The sequence below is a fragment of the Hippocampus comes genome, unplaced genomic scaffold, assembly GCF_001891065.2.
Source record: "Hippocampus comes isolate QL1 unplaced genomic scaffold, H_comes_QL1_v1.1 scaffold389, whole genome shotgun sequence".
Taxonomy (NCBI): domain Eukaryota; kingdom Metazoa; phylum Chordata; class Actinopteri; order Syngnathiformes; family Syngnathidae; genus Hippocampus; species Hippocampus comes.
In genome coordinates this window covers 567,068-590,000 of record NW_017805068.1, presented here as the reverse complement: position 1 = coordinate 590,000, position 22,933 = coordinate 567,068, and the positions used below count along the sequence as shown (strand labels likewise).

Sequence of the window (22,933 nt, the reverse complement as noted above, 5' to 3'; positions counted from 1 at the left end):
CTGCTTTCCCCATTTTTCTTTGCAGAGATAAGACTGTATTTAGTGGCTCGCCGACAGAGCTTATGAGAACAAAGCATTTCAGGCAAATATTTCCCTCTTTTTCAAACGATTCCCTCGTCCGTGTTTAATGGAATCCTTTGGTGGATAAATTGTATATATTGCAGTTACTCTTGTGGTGCTGCAGTATTATTACCTGTTGGCAAAGTAAAAGACATTCGGCTCACTATGCCCAACAAATGCCTTTTTATCAGAAAAAAAGCAAGGAGAAACGGATACATTTAAGAGCTGGTATGGATGGTGCAGGTTTTTTGGGGTGTTTTTTTGTGTTTGCTTAGAATAAGTGCATTGAGGAAGTTCCTCAATAATAAATAGTGACTTTTTTTCTGTTCTGTTTGACTACCCAGTAATACATTTTAAGCACGTAAGCATGGGAAAACATGTTGCCATGGCCTTGAACAGTTTCAGACAGTATGACACTGCCTTCATATTAATGACCATGTAACCAAGACAGTGTGTGCTGTGCGCTGTGTGTGAAACCACAATTGTGGGAATGGCGCATAAAAAACTCATGTCGAGCAACTGGTGATGACATTTATTGTGTTTGGGAATACAGACGTTCTCTAAAGGCTGTATGGAAATTTCCAGTCGGAGATCGACCCTATTTATTGCGTCAAATTAGTTGTTTGAGGCTCACACCCACCTCTTCTATACAGTACATAATACCCCACCTGTGCTGACCTAACAGAGTAAATGTAACACAGAAGTGTTTCGGGATAAGTTCTTTATAATGAAACATTCCAAGGCATAATTTAAAAACCCCTTCAGGAATTAGGACGAAACTGTTTTGTAGTCTTAAGGAAAAGCCTTATCAGTGATGCTATTTGGGAAGGGTAGCATTCAGATTGGACTCTCGGGCAATCGGAAAAGGTCATGCGGTCTAATAAATCCAGATGAACATTGTTCCAGTGGGATGGACACATCAGCCTAATTAGAGCCGGAAACCAGACGGTTGCATGTGACTCAAAACAATAGTGAATGGTGCGTGGTGTATGTAAAAAAAAAAAACAACTTACAGATATCCATGCTGTTTTCTTCCTCCGGTGCATTGCTGGCTGGTTTGTCGTACGACTTGTCAATTGCAGCTCTGAAACTGTCATTGCACCCTCGGCCCCTGATGATTCGAGAGCGTGGCCTGTTCACATTGATCTCACCATTGCGTGTTGCTGCAGCCAGGGCTGTGTGGAGGCTTTCAAGGGAACTGGACTTTTTGAGGCCCAGCGAGGGTCCGACATTTTGTCCTGAAGAACCGAGGGGAAAAAAAGGAAATTGTGTCAATCGTGCATATACCTGTACGTGGTGGCATGTGGTGGAGTGGGACCTTGATTAGATCTAAACTTCTTTTGTGGAAATATTCAGAAGACTGTTGATTCATTTGCAGCCTTGCTGACTTTCAGCACTGTGTCCAAAAGTCTTCACAGATGTTTTGCGTGTCCCGTGTTTCGAACATTTGCTCATATTTCCTGTGTCTCTGCATTTGCTGTAAATGCGGCTCACATAAGTGGCAAACATTGAAAATGGTTCGACATCTTCACACACCCCATGGAACACGTGCTTGGTAAAATTTGATGTGTCGTTGCCCTGAGTTCCTCACTCAGACATCTCAACGCAATAACACAAACCATATGACTTATATGCAATACTCGGTTGGGGATCTTAGCATGTTTGAATTTGGCTAAATGAGGTGTGACCCACTGCTGCTAGTCGTGACCCTAGTGGGTCTTTAGGTGGAGTATTGCACTGACAAAGACATATTACGCAAAGAAAATAATCCCCCATGTCTTTAAGAAAATAATGTAGTATCCTGTATGCAGTACCTCCCCTGAAATCTATTTGTTTTTGAGAAGAGTTGGAGCAATGCCAACTCAGGGAATGGGCTGATGAGGAAGACGAAGGTCTTTAGGGGCACAAGGGACTCCCCGCCTTCTGCAACATCTGCTACCAATGCACCTAAATGAAGTGCGGGTTATTTTCTTCCATTCATTGTGCCGATAGATCTCCTGTCTAAGAAGTCAAATAGGCTAAAAAGGTCAGCTGTTATCCACTGGAGTCTGTTTTCCAGACTGTTAAATGCACTGTCATGATTTTTAAACTCCATTTTATCCTGCATTTCATCAATACTAGTCAACGTGGCCAATCTCAGGAGAACCAGGAACCAATTTCGAAAGCACCATTGCAAATAACTGAACAATCCTATAATGCCTCATCAGATGAGTTTACATGCGCACCTTCATGCAGGCTCTAACGATGAAATAAAATTGTACCGTGGGCTAAAGATGCCATGGGGGTGTGGTTATGCAATTTGCTTCAAATAAATGATTGAACTGGGTGAACGACCAAACATATGTCGCCATGCAGTCGAACTTCTTTTCAACGTCACTCGAGGTACATTGTAAAGAGGTTCGACTGTACTGGAATAGCATAAAAATATTGCAAAGACACACACACACACACACACACACACACACACACACACACACACACACACACACACACACACACATTCACGAAAGCATTTTGTGAAAAGCCAAGAGAAAGCAGACTCATAGAGCCAGAGAGCGTTTGACACAATGGCATTGCAAGCACGTTCAGGATGCAACAGCTGATGGGAACCAAAATGACATCTGCCGTATTCGGAACCCGGGAATTATCCTCCCACTCTCCTTTCGGCATCACCATCCACTTCACCATTGTTTCTCACAAGTCTGGTGAACGGCAGAGATTCGCAGAAACACAAAGACGATGGAAAAAGCAAGGAAAGGAGAGAGCAAAAGAGAGAGAGAGATAGTTTGGCCAAAGACCATTGCCAGCTGCAACCTTCCTTTGTTTTCATCAGAAAAATCCCAAGCTCTCAAGGGAGAGTTTGACGGACAGCTCTCTGTCTGCCATTCTATTATGTGATTCCTATCTCCGGAGCCTATGCGCTCTGCTCCTCGACACCCTCTTATTCAAAGCCATGAAAATACATATTCCCCCATTGCATACAGACAAGCGTTTGCCACTCCCCACACGCCTGGAGGAGAAATGAAAATCATCGCACTGAAACGCACACAAAGAAAGCTAATCTCCACAAATAGCGGGCGCACCTGAAATTGTGTCACGTCTCGCGGAAAAACTTGGCCACCATTTTGTGTTCCTTAGGCATATTAAGTGCATGGGGCTGTTAATTGGAGAAGATCCATTGCTATTAAGCCTTAAAGGGGAGCCATGGCAAACTCCATGAATAAATCAGCAGCAGTTATTACGGGGACAGGAGCCCATACTATAATTAGAGCAACTAAAACTCTGCAACCCGGCTATCATTCAGCATAGGCCCTTGCATGTAAAGATATGTGTACGGACAGGAGCTCCATTACACATAATTTATTCAAAGAGCCGGGACGGTAAAAGGGTAATTACGGTAAAAATAGCCTCCAAGGTGGTCAGGGAAAGGCCAAGTCCAGGTACCCCAAAGGAGGGAAGATATCCCTGGAGTCAGTCGGCCTTGTACGTCTCTGGCAGTGGGAGATAATTAGCATGACAGAGGACGTCCTTCATACTCTAAACATGTGTCGTGAAAAAAAAAAAAAATCTAAATTAAGGGGATTTACTGGTAAAATCTCAATCAGGATTACAGGATCCCTTGCCATGAATGCTTTGCTCAACCAGAGCATCTTGGAAAACATTAATGGCCAGACTAAACCTCTTTGTCTCACCTGGATCTTAACAAATTATTTTCCACGACACTTTGGACAACTTTCCACTTCCACATGACTCAGAATGACGCTGAAACATTTTGGGTGAGATTGTTTGAAGAAAACTTGACCAGACCACTAAAATCGCAGACCTCAAGTTATTCTATCACCCTGTGAAAGGTTCTCCCAGTCACAGTATCTGCTGCAGTATGAACAAAACAGAAATTGAGTCATTCCAAACAAACGTGAAAAATAAGAATAACAACAAAAATAATACCCTGATGACGATGTTTGGAATCCAAAGTCTTTTTATATGTAGAGAATGAAGTGAATAAACTGCAGACCTTGCCAGAAACAGAAGAACTGACATTTACATTTGCGTTTACATTTTCGATAAAGCTAATTGAGTTCTTGAGCAATTCTCATGTAACTCAGGCGCAGGGATGAGATATCATGGTCGCAATGTGCATCCAACCCAACACGTGGGCTGCACTGATCACTCATCATGAAGGCCTTTTATACGATGAATCCCTAATTATTCCCGTCTCTCGTAACCCAAGCGTGTCCATTCATTTTAGTAACAAGCTACAAAGCAGAGCTAAACTAGGCCTACATTGGATCGAATACAAAAAGCCAAAAGGTGCTAACAAGCAATTGACGCCTTTGCAAGTACTACTCACTCACCACTTGGCTACAAGTAGCCCTCAAACCTGAGCCGTGTTGAATATTTTCTTTGTCAGCGCCGCGGCAAATGATCCATCACTGCCGGTCACTATTCACGGCTATCCAACTACTTTGAACATTGTGCAGAAGCCGTAGGAAAAAGCCAACCTTGGCTTGTAATGAGTTAGTAATGGGAAAAGAGGGGAGTCACCTGCGTAATCTCTTTTATCGACCCACGGCACCATAATGGCCCATTGTAATAATTGAATAAAAGTCCAGGCACATATGCTTACCTCCACTGGTTCTTGTACTGCTGTTAATCTCATCGGCTACTGTTAAAGAGCACAAATAAGCATGAGAGCGATCATGCAACATGCAAAGAAGACAGGGGACAATGTCGTTCGGGAAAAGAAGATGTGTTATTTGAAAATGGGGTTTCAAAGTTGAGGATATTACATCCCATGCATGAGCCTGTCAGTCACGAGGCTTACAAGGCACAGATATTTCTGCAAACTGAGGTTCCTCACGTATTTTTTTTCTTTCTTTGCCCAATCTCATTCTCCATCTAAATGGAACAGGAACACGGGGTGTCTGATCATTTTAGCATATTTCAACAATGAGGCTCTTCAAAGACAAGAAATCCATCTGCTGCTGTGATACGGGAGCACCTGGAATAGATTTCAGAGGAGAAAACCGAATTCCCTACGGCCACTGACGTGAGAGTTTGTCGGTGAGCGTGTGAAGCACTTAGCCAAGGTAGTACCGAAGAAGAGAAGCCTCCGTAACGAGGAAAAGAAAGTTCTGAATTTTTAATGGTCTTTAGAAGACAAACCGGTTTACACTGTGATTTTCAGATTATATGTCACACTTTTTTTTTTTTTTCCCACAGCTTTCCTGGTCCTGCCACTTCAACTCATCACAATTACAGCTCGCGCTGGCACCTGAAATCCCCGTTCGTGGACTCTACCTTCAGCCAAAATGTGATACAGGATTCTAAAGGAAGCCATTTCCTTCTAAAAAGAACACAATATAAAATAAAAAGACAAATGAAGCGGCTCTGCAGCTACAACACGTTTTAATCTTCTGCGAAGCTTCTCGAGTCTGTGTCAAATATTTTTTCCAGAGACATTTATGAAGCCGGAGGTCACTGATGGTAAAGAGAGAAGGCCTGGATCAAAGAGCCATTATTTTCAAATAGATTCGATTGGGTTGAAGTCAGGGCTTTCAAATGCTTCCAAAGCAAATGCGTCCAACCGTACATGTGAGATATAATGATATTAGAAAAATGCATCAAGGCTGATTTAAAGATTGTCTGATAAGTACAGTAACTCAGTTCCTTTTCAGAACTAATCAAATAGACTAGTAAATGCTGACATCACTTTGGAACAATCGAGAGGCTTTTTTGATAACGTCCAGAGATAAGAGGTGCATTTGCAGCCACGAGCCATCTCATCCCCTTTTGCACTCCGCTCACTTCCTGTCCTCAGACAAATCAGATTATATTTGCAACCGAGACTGAAAAATGTATGCTAATTGGGAAGAAAAACAAACACAAATCTCAAATTGCAATTTGACTGAAAGCAAAAACTTTGGCGCAGGACTTTGTTATATGGCAAAAGGCAACCAGACTTCTACCAGACCCTAGTTTGAGGTAGGGTTTGCATCATCTCTCGAGAAACAGTGAGGAATGGAGATGTCAGATAAGATTCGATCAGCGCTCCGAGAGAAGGTAATTACTTTAAAATCAGTGAGAGAGACTCTGAACATAACATCCAACGTGGTAGTAATGAGAGTCACGGTCACAGTGCTTTTGGATGGGTTTCTTATGCATGCAGACAAAACCCCAAGAGTTCACGTTCTAATGGGTTAATTCAGGGAACACTAGGAAAAAAAAAAAACCTCAACGTTTATGCGTAGTATTAAACGAGCAAAGCATTTACCCAGATCCATGCTCTTGGACTTGCGTGACTTGATGATCTCCAACTGAGCAGCATTTTCATACTGCTTGGTGCGCTTTTCTGACATACTCTGCCGGGCGAAGCCCTCCCTTTGAAACGAACCATCCGGGTCCGCATCGGGGCTCAATGAGCTGCAGTAGATGAAAAAGAGAAGGTTAGGTAGGCAGTTTTCAAGTGGGTGAAGGCAAGCCCATTTCAAAGCCAAAGAATCAGCATAATCAAATGACATTTTTTTTCACCACTGCAATTATGAACATATGTTTGAAATAATATCATTCTGACAGAGTCAATCCAAACTAAATGACATCTCATTTCAAATGTTAAAGCTTTAAGGAAGTGGTGTGTTGGATTTAGTAACGTTGTGGCTGGCTAGCGGGTCTAGTTCGCATCCACCTGTCGCCGTAATAACGGCAGGGGCAATTCTGATCATATGAATAAGGTGATATAATCTAGCAATGAATATTCATACAAGCCCCCCCGCCCCCAAACACTCCGTTACATATAACAGCCCTCCACACTCATCGGTTTCAAAAATACACAGCCAACCTATTTCACCATTACGATGAGGATTCTATTCAAGGACACCTTAACGCCTTGCTCGGTTGGTTAAGGGCAAGTTTAGTTCTGTGTGAGACAGCCTGATGTGAGGATGCTCTGGGGTCAGTATCACTCAATAACACCCCCCCCCCCCACCCAGTACGTCTGAGGCAGGAGCAGAGTCCAGGCTTCCATTGCAATTTACCTTTGAGATGCTCTATCTCTGTCTGGATCTTAATTGAAAATCGGAGGGGAAGAGAGAGGCAGAGTTTGGGTGAAGGGGCCACTGGTATTTGCATTACAATGAGGGTGAACACCTTGCCATTCAAGGAGATAGATGTGGTACTAATGAAGTCTTCCAAATGTTGCAAGCATGAAGCGTGTTTTTCTTTTCCACTTTACAAATGAGCACACAATAGAAAGGCGCGTACAACACCGCGGCACAGGTAGACGCGCCGGCGCTCGCCTGCATGCAAACAACTGTGATTTGGTTTGTCGCGCTTCATTCAACACAAGACGTGCTTCACGTGTCACCGAGAGGCCGGTGTTCATGTGTCACTTTGCCGTCACCTGCGCTCGCCATTCCTACGTATGCTGCGAGACCGGGGCCGCCTCCCGCCGACACGGGAAAGAGAGAAAGTGGTGCAGGAAGAAAAGAGTGACAGCAGAGATGTATTATTCATTCGTTCATCATCACTCTCTTTTCCCCTCCCATATCTCACACGATACAACGCGCCATTGTTTTGTCTGAAACAAATGTATCTTTCTTGATTGAGACGGTTCAGAATCTATTTTTCACTCACCCGGCCTAGCTGCTCTGACAAATGACTACAGAGAGTGTGTAAACATAAACAAAAGCAAAAAGTAGCTTGGCGTGTCCAGTGGGAGACTTCAGCCGAAGCGAAATTAAATTTAGATTTGTTTTAGGAAGTTTCCACATACACCGAGGCTGGGTGCTGTGCTGAGATTTTCCGATATGTCAGGTGTGAGATGCATTTAAAATACTGAATTTGGTTCCCCGTGTGCACGCAAGCACAATCCATGCTCGCAAAGAAAACGTCTCCTAACAATGCAGACATTTTTACTGGTTTGTTCTTTCTAACAATTTACAGTCGGGTGATAAAAGCTAGTTCGCGAGACAAGGTGCACTGTTTTCTAGAGCGGCTGTTTTGAATTGCGTTCGTTGAAATTTGGACGATGAGACACTATATTTAAATCCATCCTACCATAGTAGTAATCTACACAGCATACCTTCAACAAAAAAAAAATTTGTTTGACATTGTTAGAAAACGTGTCACGTTAACACTTCAAATAGGGTATTAAAATGATCATGAGGTTGTATTTCTATATTATTTATAATTCAACATAGGGAGTTGCCCTCAATCTGTTAAATACAGTGTCGGCATGCCCTTTCATAACCACAGATTATATTGCTGCAGTAACGAATCGAATTCCGCGTGTTATTGAACATTGACGTTACCGGTTTCGTATCAACTCGGCAATTTGCCGACCACATGATATGGAGCGGAGCTTAGGCTGCCAGAGAATTAAAGCTGACACTGTCATTTAGTTGCAGTTGCAATTCCAGTCTGAGTGAATCTACATTGCAAGTGAAAGTGAATTAAATTCCTGCATCTGCACCTTTTCCCAGATCTTTGCTAAAACGTAATGGCTTCTCCCTCGGCTCATGTGCCACGACTCTACAATGTTTTAGAGTAATCAGTTTTATATAATTTATGCAGAATGTTGTTCACTTGATCTGCCCCGCTATTTGTGATTATTCAGCGTCAAAATGACTGCGTTATATCATTTGAATAACATACACCAGTGCACTACTTTGTCCATACGTCGACAAATTAGAATTTTTTTTTGCTGGAGAGAGTGGCAATGTTTTTTATTTTCCCGAGTCCATCTTTGCTGTCAGTGCCTCTGGCCGTTCCTCAAAAGTGAGCCCGAACCCATATGGATAAAATGTTCCCTCATCTCTGCTTCTTTAAGCAGCGTTTAAAAGCAATTTCCAACATTCCAAGCAGATGCTTCCGTCTACGCTAAGCGTCCTGATGTCATCTAAAATTAACTAGCGCTGAGCATTGCTCACAGGCAATGCTTTGGAGTGCATTTTAAATCAACCTTCACCGTCTCCATATTCTCCTGGCAGGCAGTTAAATGTGTCAAAGCATCCCTGCAGTGGCATTAAAAATGCTAAAAGCTCTTCTTGTTTTTAGAGGAGCTCAACCAGGAAGGCCGGAGCTGAATTTTGAACTCTGAACTCTATGCACTTACCACACACACACTGTTGCCAGCACTTTTAACTTTGCGGAGTACTGTACTTCTATCCAGTCAATAGTACTTGTCCTCAGTAGGGTCACGTGTGAGCTACAGTTTATCTCCGCTGGATTTTGGAGACAGGCAGGGAGCACACCATGAAGTGGTCACGAGCCAATTCCAGTCGTGTTCATTATTAAAAACAAACAAACAAAAAAAGTACGTTGACTTGATAGGGTATCAAAATATCCCAGCTCCACCTGTCATTTGCTCTCATCTTTTCACTGAAATAATAGTCACAGAACTCTTCATCTGCAAAATTAAACCGCGGCGAAAACAAATTCTTCTGGCAAACGAAAAGGTGTCCGTTTGCCGTGCAGCATTATTCATGCTGATATCCACCCGCAAAAGGAGGTCACAGACATTGAGTAGCCCGCATGGAGAGCCTCATGAAACATATGCAAGGTGAGGAGAAAAGAGGGAGCATGTATGACATGCTTGTACCAACGGCGCACCACAGAGACACCGTAAATATTCATGAAGCTAGAGGGGACCATTAGCATTTCTGGGAAAACACACAGACGCGTGTAATTCTTAGTTATACAGTATTCCTGATGGCCGAGTCTATTAGCGGATCAACTGAAGAAGCGGACCGCCTGCAATATTCGCCTGAAAGTTTGTTCACGTCTATATGGACCGTTTCCACTTTATATGTTAATGTGCAATATTGTTTACCAGCCAATGTGTATCTAAACACCTGTGAGACTGAGGGCCTCTGTGCAACAGAGTGTGCGAGCAGGCGGGTATGTGCATGCAGGTCTGGACGTGCGTGTCCGTGTGTGTGTGTGTGTTTGCGCATGTGTGTGTCGACGTGTGCGAGACTGCTTGCCTGCAGTCCTTTTCAATCTCGGCAGGTTGACAGAGTAGATCAGAACTCCCGGGCAAATTAAAACAAACATGGGGATTGACATACGTTATGGAAAGCAATGCTTGAGTTGTCATTTTTGGGGATTTCGCACAGATTTTGCACAAGTGGATGAAAGCATAATCGCTGAGCTACTAAACAAGTTGTCAGTACATTACGGTTTTAAGAAATGTCTGGTTGGTTTTGGACGGCTACGTTTGCTGTCATACGTCCTGTACAAAAGAACAGATCCATTGGGCCTCAAAAGTTAAATCTCCAAAGCTTTATGCCACATTTCCTTAACCTCGGTTTTGAACATACAGTCCCGCTGCATGTCAGATTAAAAATAATAACCAGTTGATTGCATCGTATTTAGTTTTGAAATTTGTACTAGCCCAGTCAGTGAACTTCAGGTGGCCCGACACAGTCGCGTTGCGGCCACGGTTAAATGTCAAACCGTGACACTGGGTCATGACACCCTGTTGAATTTCTACATTTGCTTGTAAGGCCTGTAGAGGGAGCTGCTCTGGCTGTTCTGATTATTCACGCAACCGTTTTGAATACAACACATGCAAACAGATAGGAACATGATCACACATTATTGGCTGGGGAGGCCAAGAAAATGGGAAAGTAGGCCAGTTTCTGTCTTTTGTCAGACTGATTCCTCTACACATTGCTTTACATCACTCACTAAAAACCTGACTTTGAATGATTTTGGCAGGGCAGTTGTGACCTTGGCAAAGAGTGTCCCATGAGTAAGGACAGCTGCAAAATACTGAGATGACCAGAGGTGAAACGGTGCGTAATACATATTCAAAACATATACAGGGCCTTTGGTGTGCTGCTGGAAGAGCTTAACTTAAAAAAAAAAAAAAAAATCAAATACCAAGTATTCTTGGACCACATCCGGTAATTACGGCATGCTTGTTCATGATAATAATTTAAAAAAGGAGCAAGAGAGCCACCACAGGTCAGGAGGAGAATGCATTTGAGCAGCTGTGAGCTTTTGAGTGAAAGAAAACGTGTCCCCGCCATATGTTCATGGATGTGACTTTGACGAGATGAATTATTCACCATAACCCTCGGCAGTGGTACAGAGTACACCTCTGCACTGTGAGCAGTTTCGCAAGTCATGCATAAGCGTGCGAGAGCAGGTACCGACCGAGAGGAAGCTTGGGTGTGCCGTCGACAAATGGGATGTACAATAATCCGCGACATGGAAAATGTCTACTTCATGGAATGCTGAATAAATCTATTCATTTTGAGATTAGACCAATAAATGCAAACTTTGAATCTTTCTGTGAATAGAGAGTTGGTGCGAATATCACTCGTGTGACAGAAATCAGAGCGGGTGCAGACCTGAAATGGTCTCCGGCTTTATATCTTATTTACCGGGATTACAAATACTCCCAAAAGTCATCTCGCCACGTTGGACCCTTCCCAAGTAAAAATACAAAACATCGAGTGCTGCAATAACCCTTTCAATGATTTCTTGTTTAAGATGTTGGCATGCTGAGTTACAGCAACGACGCGGCCAACTTTTCAATTCAAACACATTGTCGGACGGTCAACATTTGTAAATGAGAAGATAGATTTCCCCCTCATTTTAGCATTTGCTGTCGATCGCGAAAGGGAGAAGGACAGTCTGTTGCTTACCAGTCATTCTGACTGGGCAGCTCATGAATCCACGGCATCGGGTTCTCTCCCACGAATCCCAAGTCATCGTGCGAGCTTGAAGATGACTGGTCCGAGAAGTGGACGGGAAGCAGGGGTGGCCTGTCGTCTTCGATCAACACAATGTCATCCTGTGGCATGTTCACAGTCGGAGAGAGCTGGTATTTACCTATCGCAGATGGCAAAAGACAGAATGGATCGAGTCAGCCTGCTGTCATCTTGACTCAAGAAACTTTTTTTTTGGGAACAAAATCAACATTTAATTTCACTAAACTCACATCGAGTGCCGTTTTGCAAAGCTGAATGTCAGCAAAAGCCCAAAACTGACATCCAAACCAAATTTCCAATGTCACCCGAGGCCCGACCAAATTTTAAAGTATGAGTCATTGGAGCCGTTCTCCTCGAACATTTTCAGAGGACAAAGACGTGCAGGAGAAGAGCTTTTCTGATTTGTATTCCGTCCTGCGTGACCTTCCCTGTAGCAGACTTCTTTGAATTGCCCCTTTACATCTCTTCAGCAGTCAAAGTCAATAGGAAATGTGCCGCGTTGGTTGACACTCAATAGCGCGAGCGGGAGAAGAAGGGTTGTTCAGTCCTGTGAGATGTCCCAATGAGTAGAGAGGTGGAGGATTCTTCCTGCACTTTGATCAGGCCTTTGTCTCGGTAAAGGGCGGAAAGAGAAGTTTTCAAGTTTGAAGGCAAAGTCAAGAAAAGAGTTGGAGCACACATCTGATTCCAATTAGACAAAAGGCATTGAGAGATGCTCAATCCTTTTGTGCTGTGCCTGTGTTTTCATTAGCAGAGAGACATTTGGACGATTTAATGGCTGAGGAACAACTCCGCGGAGTTGCGAACAGCAGAGAACAACGTTCGCCCTGCCAAGAACCCCAAAATGATTCAAACAGGTATTTAATTTCACAGAGTGCCAACTAATGACAGATGCATGCTGCGGAAGTAATTTTGAGCAGCAATTACCGCAGCCATGAGGTGTATAATTCAGTTTACTTTGTTGCCGGGACAAAATAAATTAATAAAAGGAAAATAAAGATACGAAACAGCTGTGCAGAAGAAGCAACTGCTGCAACTAAAATTAACCTTTAACTCAACCGATAATACAGTCCAATACATTTCATGTCTCATGGTCTGTGAGTCATTTGAATTTATACAAACCACTGTTATTTTTAAAACATGTTGTTCGTGAATGAAAACAACGCGAGGCCAGATTCTCATGGAAGGATATTTAGATTTAGCACCTACAAACAAGTTAAAATGTCTGCCAACATTGTATAGGGGAAATGAAGGCAATTTCTCACTTGGGCGGCTTGACAGGGAACTCTGGGTAATTGAATTCATGGGCACTGTAAATCAGCTTGGGGAAGGCCAGTCACAAACTCCAGGCAATTGCTGAAACTGAGCTGTCTGGGTGAGTGGGTTCAATTTAGCTGGACATTGATAACATGCATACATACAGTGATCATACTGGCTCGTGCTGGTGATGTTTGTCTGAAATGATAAGGTCAGGGTTCACATCTATCTGAATAAAAGCATGTCCCTAATATGTTATGCGGGATATGATAAACCGATGAGTGCTGCTCAAAAAAGCCTCTTTTTTGCATGAAGAGAACTTTATACGATATACAGTATATATATATATATATATATATATATATGTATATATTCATATGGCCAACGGTACCATTCTTAGATCTCTGATTTTGTCTACATATGGTTATGGGTTTTTTTCTTTTTTTTATTCCATTAGTACTAAAGCCTGGAAACGCATGGAGAATAAAAATCAACTCTCTGCGCGTTCTGTTCAATATAATACAGTTTAAGAGCATGTGTGGAAAGAAAACAGGTTTAACTAAGTGGTACGGTGATGCTTTGAAAGATGATTATTATTAGAGAAGCTGCAACTCTTCCTTTTGTCACTATTACAATAGCAAAATTATAGCTCACTTGCCGGTTTGATAATGCGGCACAAAAAGTACTTGGACTTAACTGATGCACATAACAGGACAGTTGACAGCTAAAATGTTTCAAAGAAAGTTCAATATTTTTTTTTCCATTCGATTTTACTAAAAGTGTCTGACATTTTGTTCGTACGCCTTTTTTAAAAATGTAAATTCCAACATACAGGTTATCCACAGAGGTGTATGAAGGAGCGCTTCTCTGAATTTGCATTAGGCCTTGGAGGACGTCTTTGCTATCAATGTGGCTTTCATAAACAGTTAATATTTATGTTCAGATTTTTTTTCCGATCAAGATCCAGAAAGGGTTAATATTTGGTTATGTGTGAGTTTTTGGAATACAATGATTTTTTTTTTCCTTCAGTGCAGTTTTTAGAGTTTGTTGAAGAGTAACTTGCCATTTTTTAGTGTCACTCCAGGGCATGGCTCATGGCCATGGAGTTGGAAAAGCACTCTCGTTGCAGGAAAGAGCGATCATTCTCTTTGACGTGATTTGTCGGCAAAAAGGTGACTTATTAGCACTTTCACTCTGTGTTTGGAGGAACCGAGGTGCTAATGGGACACCTCAATTCACATCCTAACATGTGACTTTCTGTTACAGTCAGGTAGTTCACTTTATTTTATGTCATTAAAAATGTTCAGATTCTGTGCCAGCTGTTTGGTGATATTGAAGCCGCAATGTTCTTCCTCCCTTTGGCGGCGAGCGCAGACACAGACAAATGTATTGGCTGGCCAGAGAGAGCACCTGGCTACATCCATTCCGGTGGACCAGTGGATTCACTCTTCTGACTCTTTGCCTTCCGAGCAAGGTGCCACCCACTGAGATATTGAGCTCTAAGGTGAGAGGTCACACTAATAGGACACATCCATCTTCTTTTCTCCATTTGTGTCCAAAACGCATACTTCTACTTTCTGCTCTGTTTTCTTATCCTTCCCTTGTGGTTTATTCATCTGGGGCGCTTTATGGCCTATTGACCATTATGATGAAGGGGTCGTTCGTGAACCCATGCTGCCATCGCCATCAGTCCCATACATATATCGGAATGGGTAAATTCACTAAGTACACGCTGGTGAAAACAAATGCTCTGAGAGCGAGGCACAATTTGCTCACAGTGTTCCCCAACCTTGCATGTGGGATTTTGTCGTCAATGCAATTAAACGGAACATTTAGTTGAGTGACACTGAACTCACCCAAATGGCTCAGACGTTAACAAGACTGAGAGACGACACCACTGAAGCATCGATCTAATATCGTATTCTTTTTCTATTCACACATTTTATTATCATAAATAATGCGCGCAAAGCACAAACAAAGCTAGCACAATCCACCGGTCGATGCCACCGACAGAAGGAACAGTGGTCGCCTTTGAGATCGGCTCTCGCGAGACAGGTGCTGCGGCACTTTGTGTTTGGGACATTTCATGTGGGAGGAAAGATAAAAGTGAACATGCACACACTACATCACAACAAGATGTTCTTTTCCTGTTTTCCAAGAGGATTTTCATTCATCTTTGCCACCTACAGATCCCACACCCTGCTGGCTTGGGAAGCCTGGCCAAATGGTCACATTAATAGACAGAGTGTTGGATCGCGGGCTTCAATTTTCACCCCAGCATGTGGACTTGACACCCAGCAGCATTTTTCAGTCAGACAGAACGGAAGGTAAAGCCGGGTGTGATAACAACCTTTGCATCCTCGCCTGGCTGTCACTGTCACACTGTGCGCGCACTGGAAATTTCACTCCACTTCATAGTTCTCCTCCACACACCCAATTTTGTTCCGTTTTCTCAGTACGAAAGAAAGTCCTGCCCTTCCACTCCCCAAAGGCAAAAGGGTGGGTGGTTTGAAAGAAAGAAAGAAAAGGACTAACGTGTCAGAAACGCATTTAATATGAGCCAGGAGTCGGCCAGAACATACTGCACTTCACCCCCTGCTTGTTATGGATTCAGCCGAGAGCTTTGTGCATGAGTGACGACAAAGCTGACAATACCACAACGCCGCATGGTTTGCTGAAGAAAAAGGGGAAAATCGGATTGCTTCTTACTATTAATATCGAGATGTGTGCGGTTCATACACAAAAATGCACACGTCAGGGAGTCTGAATGATGGTCTGCAACCCCTCAGCCAAGACCACGGGTTAGTTACACTGCAATCAATGACAGCATCTGGCTCAAGTGTCATGTCAGACTGTTCTCATGTGAATGAAGTAGAATACTGTGTGAAAAGTAACCAACTTCAAGAGCTCAACTTGTCCCTATGGCAACCATGCACAAGATGATTCAAACAGCCTCCACTGCATGCAGTTACATGGACACGATCCATAGTTTCGAAGCCTCTGTGATCATTTACCAGTTCTCGATATATCGAGCTGTCAGTCAAGACCTAGCATATCATGGCCTTGCAGAGCCACATCATAACATCTGCCCCGCAACCACAACTTTCACATCTCACTCATCCCGAGCAATCTATGTCATATTGGTAGACAGAACAGCTACTGCCTCAAAATATGTATTTTTTTTCCTCAAAGGTCGAACAGTAGGACAACGCCATTTTTATTGGTATCCATTGTCAATGTATTTCAGTTGTGCCCATTTTGCCAAATAATAAGCAGCCAGGATGAATAGACGGCGACTGAGAATAAATGAAATATTTTGGTGATTTTTCAAACTCAAGTCGTGTCTCCCAAGACTAAATTATAATGTCGGAGAAAAGAAGGCCTGTCATAGCCCAATCGGCATGGGTTAATGAGCGCAAGGCTCAGAGGCAGCTTGAAGAAAAAGAACAAAACAGACATTTTTCGCCCGCAGTAAGACAAGTCGCAGATCTAAGACGGCGCTGAGCTTTAGTTGTGATGTGAACTTTGCAGCCTTAATTCTGAAAACTTTTCCTCTTGACCCATTGGATTGCAAGTCTGCAGGATGAGATGGGCATCAGGCACCCTTGAAGTTTCCACTGGAGAGAAACTTTCTTGCCCACAGAGCGCCGACAGTTGCCGCTTTTGATCACAGCGGAATTCACACAAGCCTGTGTCAGAACAGCCAGTGGAATAAATAACTAAACTGGGAGGAAAACTCAATCAATTTGGATGTATTTTATTTATTTAACAGATGAAAGACCATCTAAAAAAAAAAAAGAAAAAAAAGGAGATGGGGTGTCAAAGGTATGGAGTCAAATGTCAGGCTTATTGATCTGAAGGCTTAATTAACCATCAGAAAATTCTGTCTGACACAGTCTCTGATCTACTATCATCAGTGGCAGAGTGGCACCACTCTGACTGAACTCTTGTGTGTGCGTTCGTGCGTGCATGATACGCATATAAATGAGACGGGTGGGATGGCGAAAAGGCGAAGATCATTGACCGATGACAATGTCATGTCACCCCATTTGCTGTCGCTGGCGAAAAGTCAAGTGCTTCAAGAGGGGCTCAAGATGGAATGGGAAGGGAGCAAGAACAGATGAAAGAAGGTGGTGCGGGAGCGGGGGGGCGGGGTACAAAGTACAGTAAGCAATATGAACACGAGACAACGGAAATCCTAATTTGAGGTGATGAAAAATGGCTTCATTCCATCATCCCATAGGAACAGACTCGCTCAACCTGGCTAGTTGCGCATGCAAGTGAAAGGCACATCGATAGTGAGATGACAGCAGTGACTGGTGGTGGATTGAATTGCCAATTCCAATACAGCCAAAGAGCTCAGATGTCAGCCAGTTGATGTCAACCGGACAGATTGGGAATTGCCTTGAGTGAAACCGGTCAGGAGTGGAGTGAGCGCAGGGGAGATTAGCAATGACGTTAATCCCTTCGGGGTTTGAATGGTGAAACGTGGTGTGTCGATGAAGAGCTTTAGGGGTGCGGAGAAGGTTGTGAGAGAACACTGGGGGATATCAGAGAAGCTAGCACAGAACTCTGTTTTAAAAAGACACTTTTTTTTTTTTGGAAAGGTAAATGGCAAATACGCACAAGCACATTTTAGGACTTTAAAATCTGACTAACTGTGCTGAAAGAGAGCATTGGGAAAAAAAAATGATGTAAATATGACTTACCAATCCGTCCAACTGAATTTGCTCGTGGTGTGGAGGTTTTCTCAAAACCGTCAATGCTTTCATACAGGGAGTGGGAGATACGCCGCTCGTGTTTTTCTTGATGACTGGAAGGGTTTCCAGGATGGCCCGGTATAGGTGGGCTGCCAGGGACCTCCTACAGAACACAAGACCGGGTGAGTATGAACAGAAGCTTCGACACTTGTATACTTGTACAATAAATATAAATATGTAAAAATAAATGGTGGCACAGAGTGTGAGTTCAATTTCCCAAAGCGGTACAGCAATCAAAAGTTGTATCTCATTTAAATTCGTCCTTGTGCATGGAATGGAAGTGCTCATTTGAGTGTTTGACAAAACACCGTTCTCCAAAATCATGTCGGAGAGACTGATCTCAGCTTGCGTCAGTATTTTCTGGCTGAGCGGTGCGAAACGGTTCCTGCAGTGAGCTAAGCTGGCCAAAAGCCGATAAAAACTCCACGGATTTCCCGTGGGTCGATTGGCAGCTGTCTCAAACAATAAATCCGGAACAAGTGACATTTGTCATGCAGCCAATGTGGAGGCCTGCTAGTTACCCCATTGTACAAATCAGTGCATGTACCAGTTTTGATAAGTGAAGAGCGGTTTAGCCTTAGGCTTCGGGACGCATTGGTAGAGATGCGTTTGGTCTTCAACAAACTAGAGACCTGTACACAACATTTTTACAGAGACCTCGCTCAAAGCCCGATACTCAAGATCTGTTTGACTCTATAACTCAAGCATGCTTTGAACCAGGAGTCTCAAGATAATACAGTTATTGATGTCCAACATTTCTCTTCTGGCTTCCAGCCAAGACAGACAAGCGTAATAGAAACCTTGGACGCAGAAAAAAAAAAAACATGAGCTCAAGAAAGGGAATCTCTGGCAAACACAGTGATGAAATTTGCATGATCTGTTGTTCCTCTGAATTATGAGAGCTGCCATGTTAAACTCTCAAGGGAGTGGCAAAACCTGGCTCGAGATCGGAGATGCGTACAAACCAACTGGGACTTATTGGATTGGTTTAAATAAGGTTGAAAAAGCAGCTGAACAACATTGATGAAAGCAAACAGAGAACAGCAGTGTGCATTAAACGAATGCCTGGGTCAACGCATACATAATATGATCACCAATGGCAGGGGTCATAAATAGGTGGCCTTCGACGGTTGAAACTCTGTCAGGTTCAAATTTGCGAAATGAACATTTATTTGATATGCTTGACACTCGATCAGTGAATCCCATGTGGTGGTTGCTTGGCGTGGAAAAAGTCGTAAACTAGGAGCCGCATTGTAAACTACTGGCTGAGAATGAACAGATTAAAACACCAGAAATATAACCAGAGAAGAAATATAGATCAAGATAAGGAAAGAAATCAGACAATCTCACTCTGTGGAGCTGTTTTAAATAGATGCTGCGTTCTGCGCATGTTAAAACGTAATCATGCTGACATTGTTTACCGACTTGGGAAAATTGACACCAAAAGCAGTGATGTTGGTGTGAAATCCCGAGACTGCGGGCATTACTATGCCAGAGTAGTAATCCAAAATTTAGGTCACTTCCAAGAGGACCCATTCAACGACTGCATTATTTAGCGCAAGCATCAATTAGCCACAACTTCAGGCCCAGAGAGGTTGTTTGCAGAATGTGGAATATGTTTCCTCTTTATTTTTGGGCCGTGATGCGAGGTGGGGATGGTCAGTGAACCTTCCGATTGTTCCCCACCCCAACTTTAACCCCAACCCAATGACTAAGCAATCAGTTCAGAACAAGAAAGATTTTGATCATTCAATCCAATCCATGCGGTACATTTTCATCAAAGACTTTTTTTTTTGGTGTGTGTGTGTTTCTTTAAGACTTTCTTCTAATCATTTTTTTGTTACCCCAGCGTGTGTTTAATCTGTCCTAATCCAGTTGTTTTCAGAGTGGATTAACCTATAGACTGAGCAGGAAGGAAGAAAACCGACTGTGCTTATTTCAACTTTGATTTATCACAAACTCATACGTGTGTGTGTGTATCGCCTCTTATTTCTCTGGGGCAATATTTGTGGTAAATGCAAACTCATACACAAATTGCTTTGGCCTCTCTGTCAGCATCTCGCCGACCTTCAGTTGCAGCGAGGGGAGGAAAGAAAGTGTTGACAGAGAGTCTTAAACTGTCACCCAAGGCTAATAATGTCAAGTCTGTTGCCATTTGCCGGCCTTCTATCCGAGCATCAGCCTGTTGCCATCGCCCTAATCCAGTCACCTCTACCGTAATGCTGTAATTACAGACTTAAGCTGCTGCATCTCGCCACAGGCACACGCCAAGTCTCTCCAGACGGAAAGCTCACTTCCATTCGTTTAGATCATACCTGAGCAAAAATTCCATTTGCCCGAATCAACCCAAACATCCACCAATAAAGACACACAAACTTAGTACAAGAGTAGGACATGATTGCAGTCCAAAAACTGTCGCTATGGTTATACTCGTTATTATAAAACCAGTGTTTCTTACTGATCAGTTTGACAAGGTGAATTGTAAAAAAAGATGGAGAGTGGAAACACTGAGGACTGGTACAATCTCTTTGAGCAGGCCGGCATATCCATTTGATTGCAAAAAAATTGCCCAAAAGAAAAAGGAAATAAAAGTCTCGCGTCTAAAGATACCTCAACAATTGCGATTAAAGATTTTTTTAATTAATTAATTTCTTTAGTGATGTTACTTTATATTTACAACTTCAAAGAAAGACTTATTGAATGTATTCAAGAAATGCAGTATATATAATGAATATGAGTCATTTGATATAAAAAGTAGAAAGAACAACTATATATATACAAACCGAAAGGTGTATCAATAGATAAGTATAGTACACAAAAGGGTAAAAGTATTTGATGAAATGTAGATTTCTTCCTTTTCTTTGGTATTGGAAATGATCAATATACATTATTGCACAACAAGGGGTAGGACTAGATAAGTTGTATACTTCTCCCTACTCCTTTGAACATATAACTGTGATGATGTTTGTATTACTTATTTTTATTTTCCTTTCATAATTTTTGTTTGCATTTTGTCATCTGTTATTGTATGTTTTACATATGTTTGATAAACAAACAAACAAACAAACAAACACTGCAAGGATCAGTGGAGAGCAAATGGGTCCAAAGTAATTTAATGTTCATCCCTTCAGCTACAGTTACACATTTTGTTCCTGCCTCTCTATGCACAGTACACTTGCAGCTCTTCTGGTCCGCAGAAGAATGAATTCATGATATACCCTACATTTAAGTTGGCATCCTTTAAACAGAAAGAACGTGTGTGACTGTTTGTTTTCATAGGTACACCTACCGACTATGCTGGCTATGTTCTCAGACACAAAAATTTCACCAGTGTCGTCCTACACCGGGGCCAAGAAGCCCACTTAACCACCAGATTCAATATATTATTTCTCAATTGGTCCTATTGAGTTTCCCCTGCTTCTCCTAAACGAGTTAGTCCGCGGAGAGCAGGACGAGAATTCAAGGGGCGGCGGCACTAGAATCGTATTTGTGCTACTCTGCTTCCTCTCCTTCCCACAATATTGTACTGTTACAATTGCATTGCAAACTGCGTTTCCCAGAATGCACCATTAAAGACATCTTTCACTCAACCTCCTGAATATGGAATGCGCGTGGAAAAATGTCACGCGTTCACTCTTGGTGCAGTGTTTCTTTTTGCCTGACATCCATGCAGGATGCAGGTGACCTGGGTTTGATAAGCGCTGCAGGAAAAAAAAATATATCCATATACTTTATATATCTATGTATGATAAATGCCATGTCAGGAATGTTGCTTCCTTGTTAGCCAGCATCTCAGGGTTTTAAGTTCTCCAGCAGCAGTGGTCAGCTCAATACTAATAAAACCATAAATTACTAGGCTGGGGTTTTGATTGATAGCTCTCTCCAGGATTTATCGATCAGCTTCTCGTCCAAGAGTATGTCTTTTGTTCAGGCCAGCAACTTCCTTCCTCCTTGTCCCTTTACATAAACGTTCCCTAAGTGACTCCGGGGCTTTTGGACTGCATGACAAACAAGTCAGTCAGTGGCAGGCTTATGATACTAACTTGCAAGATATTTTTATTTCAACACGACACCCAATAGATAGGCTGGGTTCTGACTGAAGTGTAGGTTCAGTCGTGTCTGGCAGCAGTTTTTGTTGTTTGCAGGAACGCAAATGTCTGCAATGATCAATATAATTGATATGATGAGTAATAAAAGGAATGATACATTTGTTTCGTGCGCAGGGTTAGGCGGACATTTTCTGAATACACCTGCACCTTGTGAAAAATGGGATCATGAATGCAATACATTTGTGTGCAAGTGTCAGGTGACGCGGGGGTGATGGATCGGTGTTTGTGCGCAAAGTTCTGGGTCGTGACGGTAAGAAAAAAAGCAGATCCAATCGGTTTGTCAATAGTGCCTGTCAGTGCAGGAGATCTCGGACTTAAATGACACCGCAAATGTGCGTACAGGCACGGGTTGACGTTCTGTGGTCGATTTCAAATCTGTGCCCGCTCGAAGCATATTCATTATCAGGCTGTCCACTTTCAGATAGATATATGTGTGATTAATACCAAAAAATCCGAGGGGGGGGGCATGAACTGCGACTGTGTGACAGACAGAAACAGATGCTCGCTGAAACTTCTTTGAAAGGAGACAGCAGAATCAGATGCCGTTTGTTTATGGTTATTGTTCATTCCCAAGACATTGTTCATTTATTTTACCAGCCTGTTCGATTACATTTCTTCATTACCCCCCCCTCACGCAAAAAATGGTCTCCATTTGTTCTCCGCTGCCCTCACCCCCCGCCCCAACCCCTGCTGCCAAAATGTCTGTTATGCATGTCCTCCGACTTCATCAAAATCCAAGAGTGTTTCATTAAAAATTATATGAGTATATACTTCAATCCAATAGTACTGGAACAATTTTGGTTTGCACATCAAAAGACAAATACTTTACATCTGGGTCTACATCTGGATGGGTTTGTGAGTCTGAATTAATACTGGTCGTACATGAAAGTTTTCGTAATACATCCTCAAGATGCTATACATTATTTATTCACGGATGCCTTTTCATTCTGATGTTTTTGAGGTTTTGGTATTTGTTACTTGGAAAGCCTTTGATACTTTAGCAAGTGCTATAAAAAATGATTTCAAC

The 22,933-nt window shown here is 42.6% G+C and overlaps 1 protein-coding gene across 1 annotated transcript in view; it reads right to left on the bottom strand.

Moving 5' to 3' along the window:
• Window positions 1–22,933, bottom strand: part of LOC109512654 (partitioning defective 3 homolog) — a 188,856-nt gene that overhangs the window by 57,134 nt on the left and 108,789 nt on the right. The window contains exons 15-19 of the mRNA XM_019864537.1: window positions 17,747–17,900; window positions 11,715–11,901; window positions 6,335–6,483; window positions 4,688–4,726; window positions 1,074–1,298 (exon numbers count right to left, since the gene is read on the bottom strand). Coding sequence (XP_019720096.1) covers window positions 1,074–1,298; window positions 4,688–4,726; window positions 6,335–6,483; window positions 11,715–11,901; window positions 17,747–17,900 — 754 coding nt within the window. The remainder of the gene's footprint in view (window positions 1–1,073; window positions 1,299–4,687; window positions 4,727–6,334; window positions 6,484–11,714; window positions 11,902–17,746; window positions 17,901–22,933) is intronic.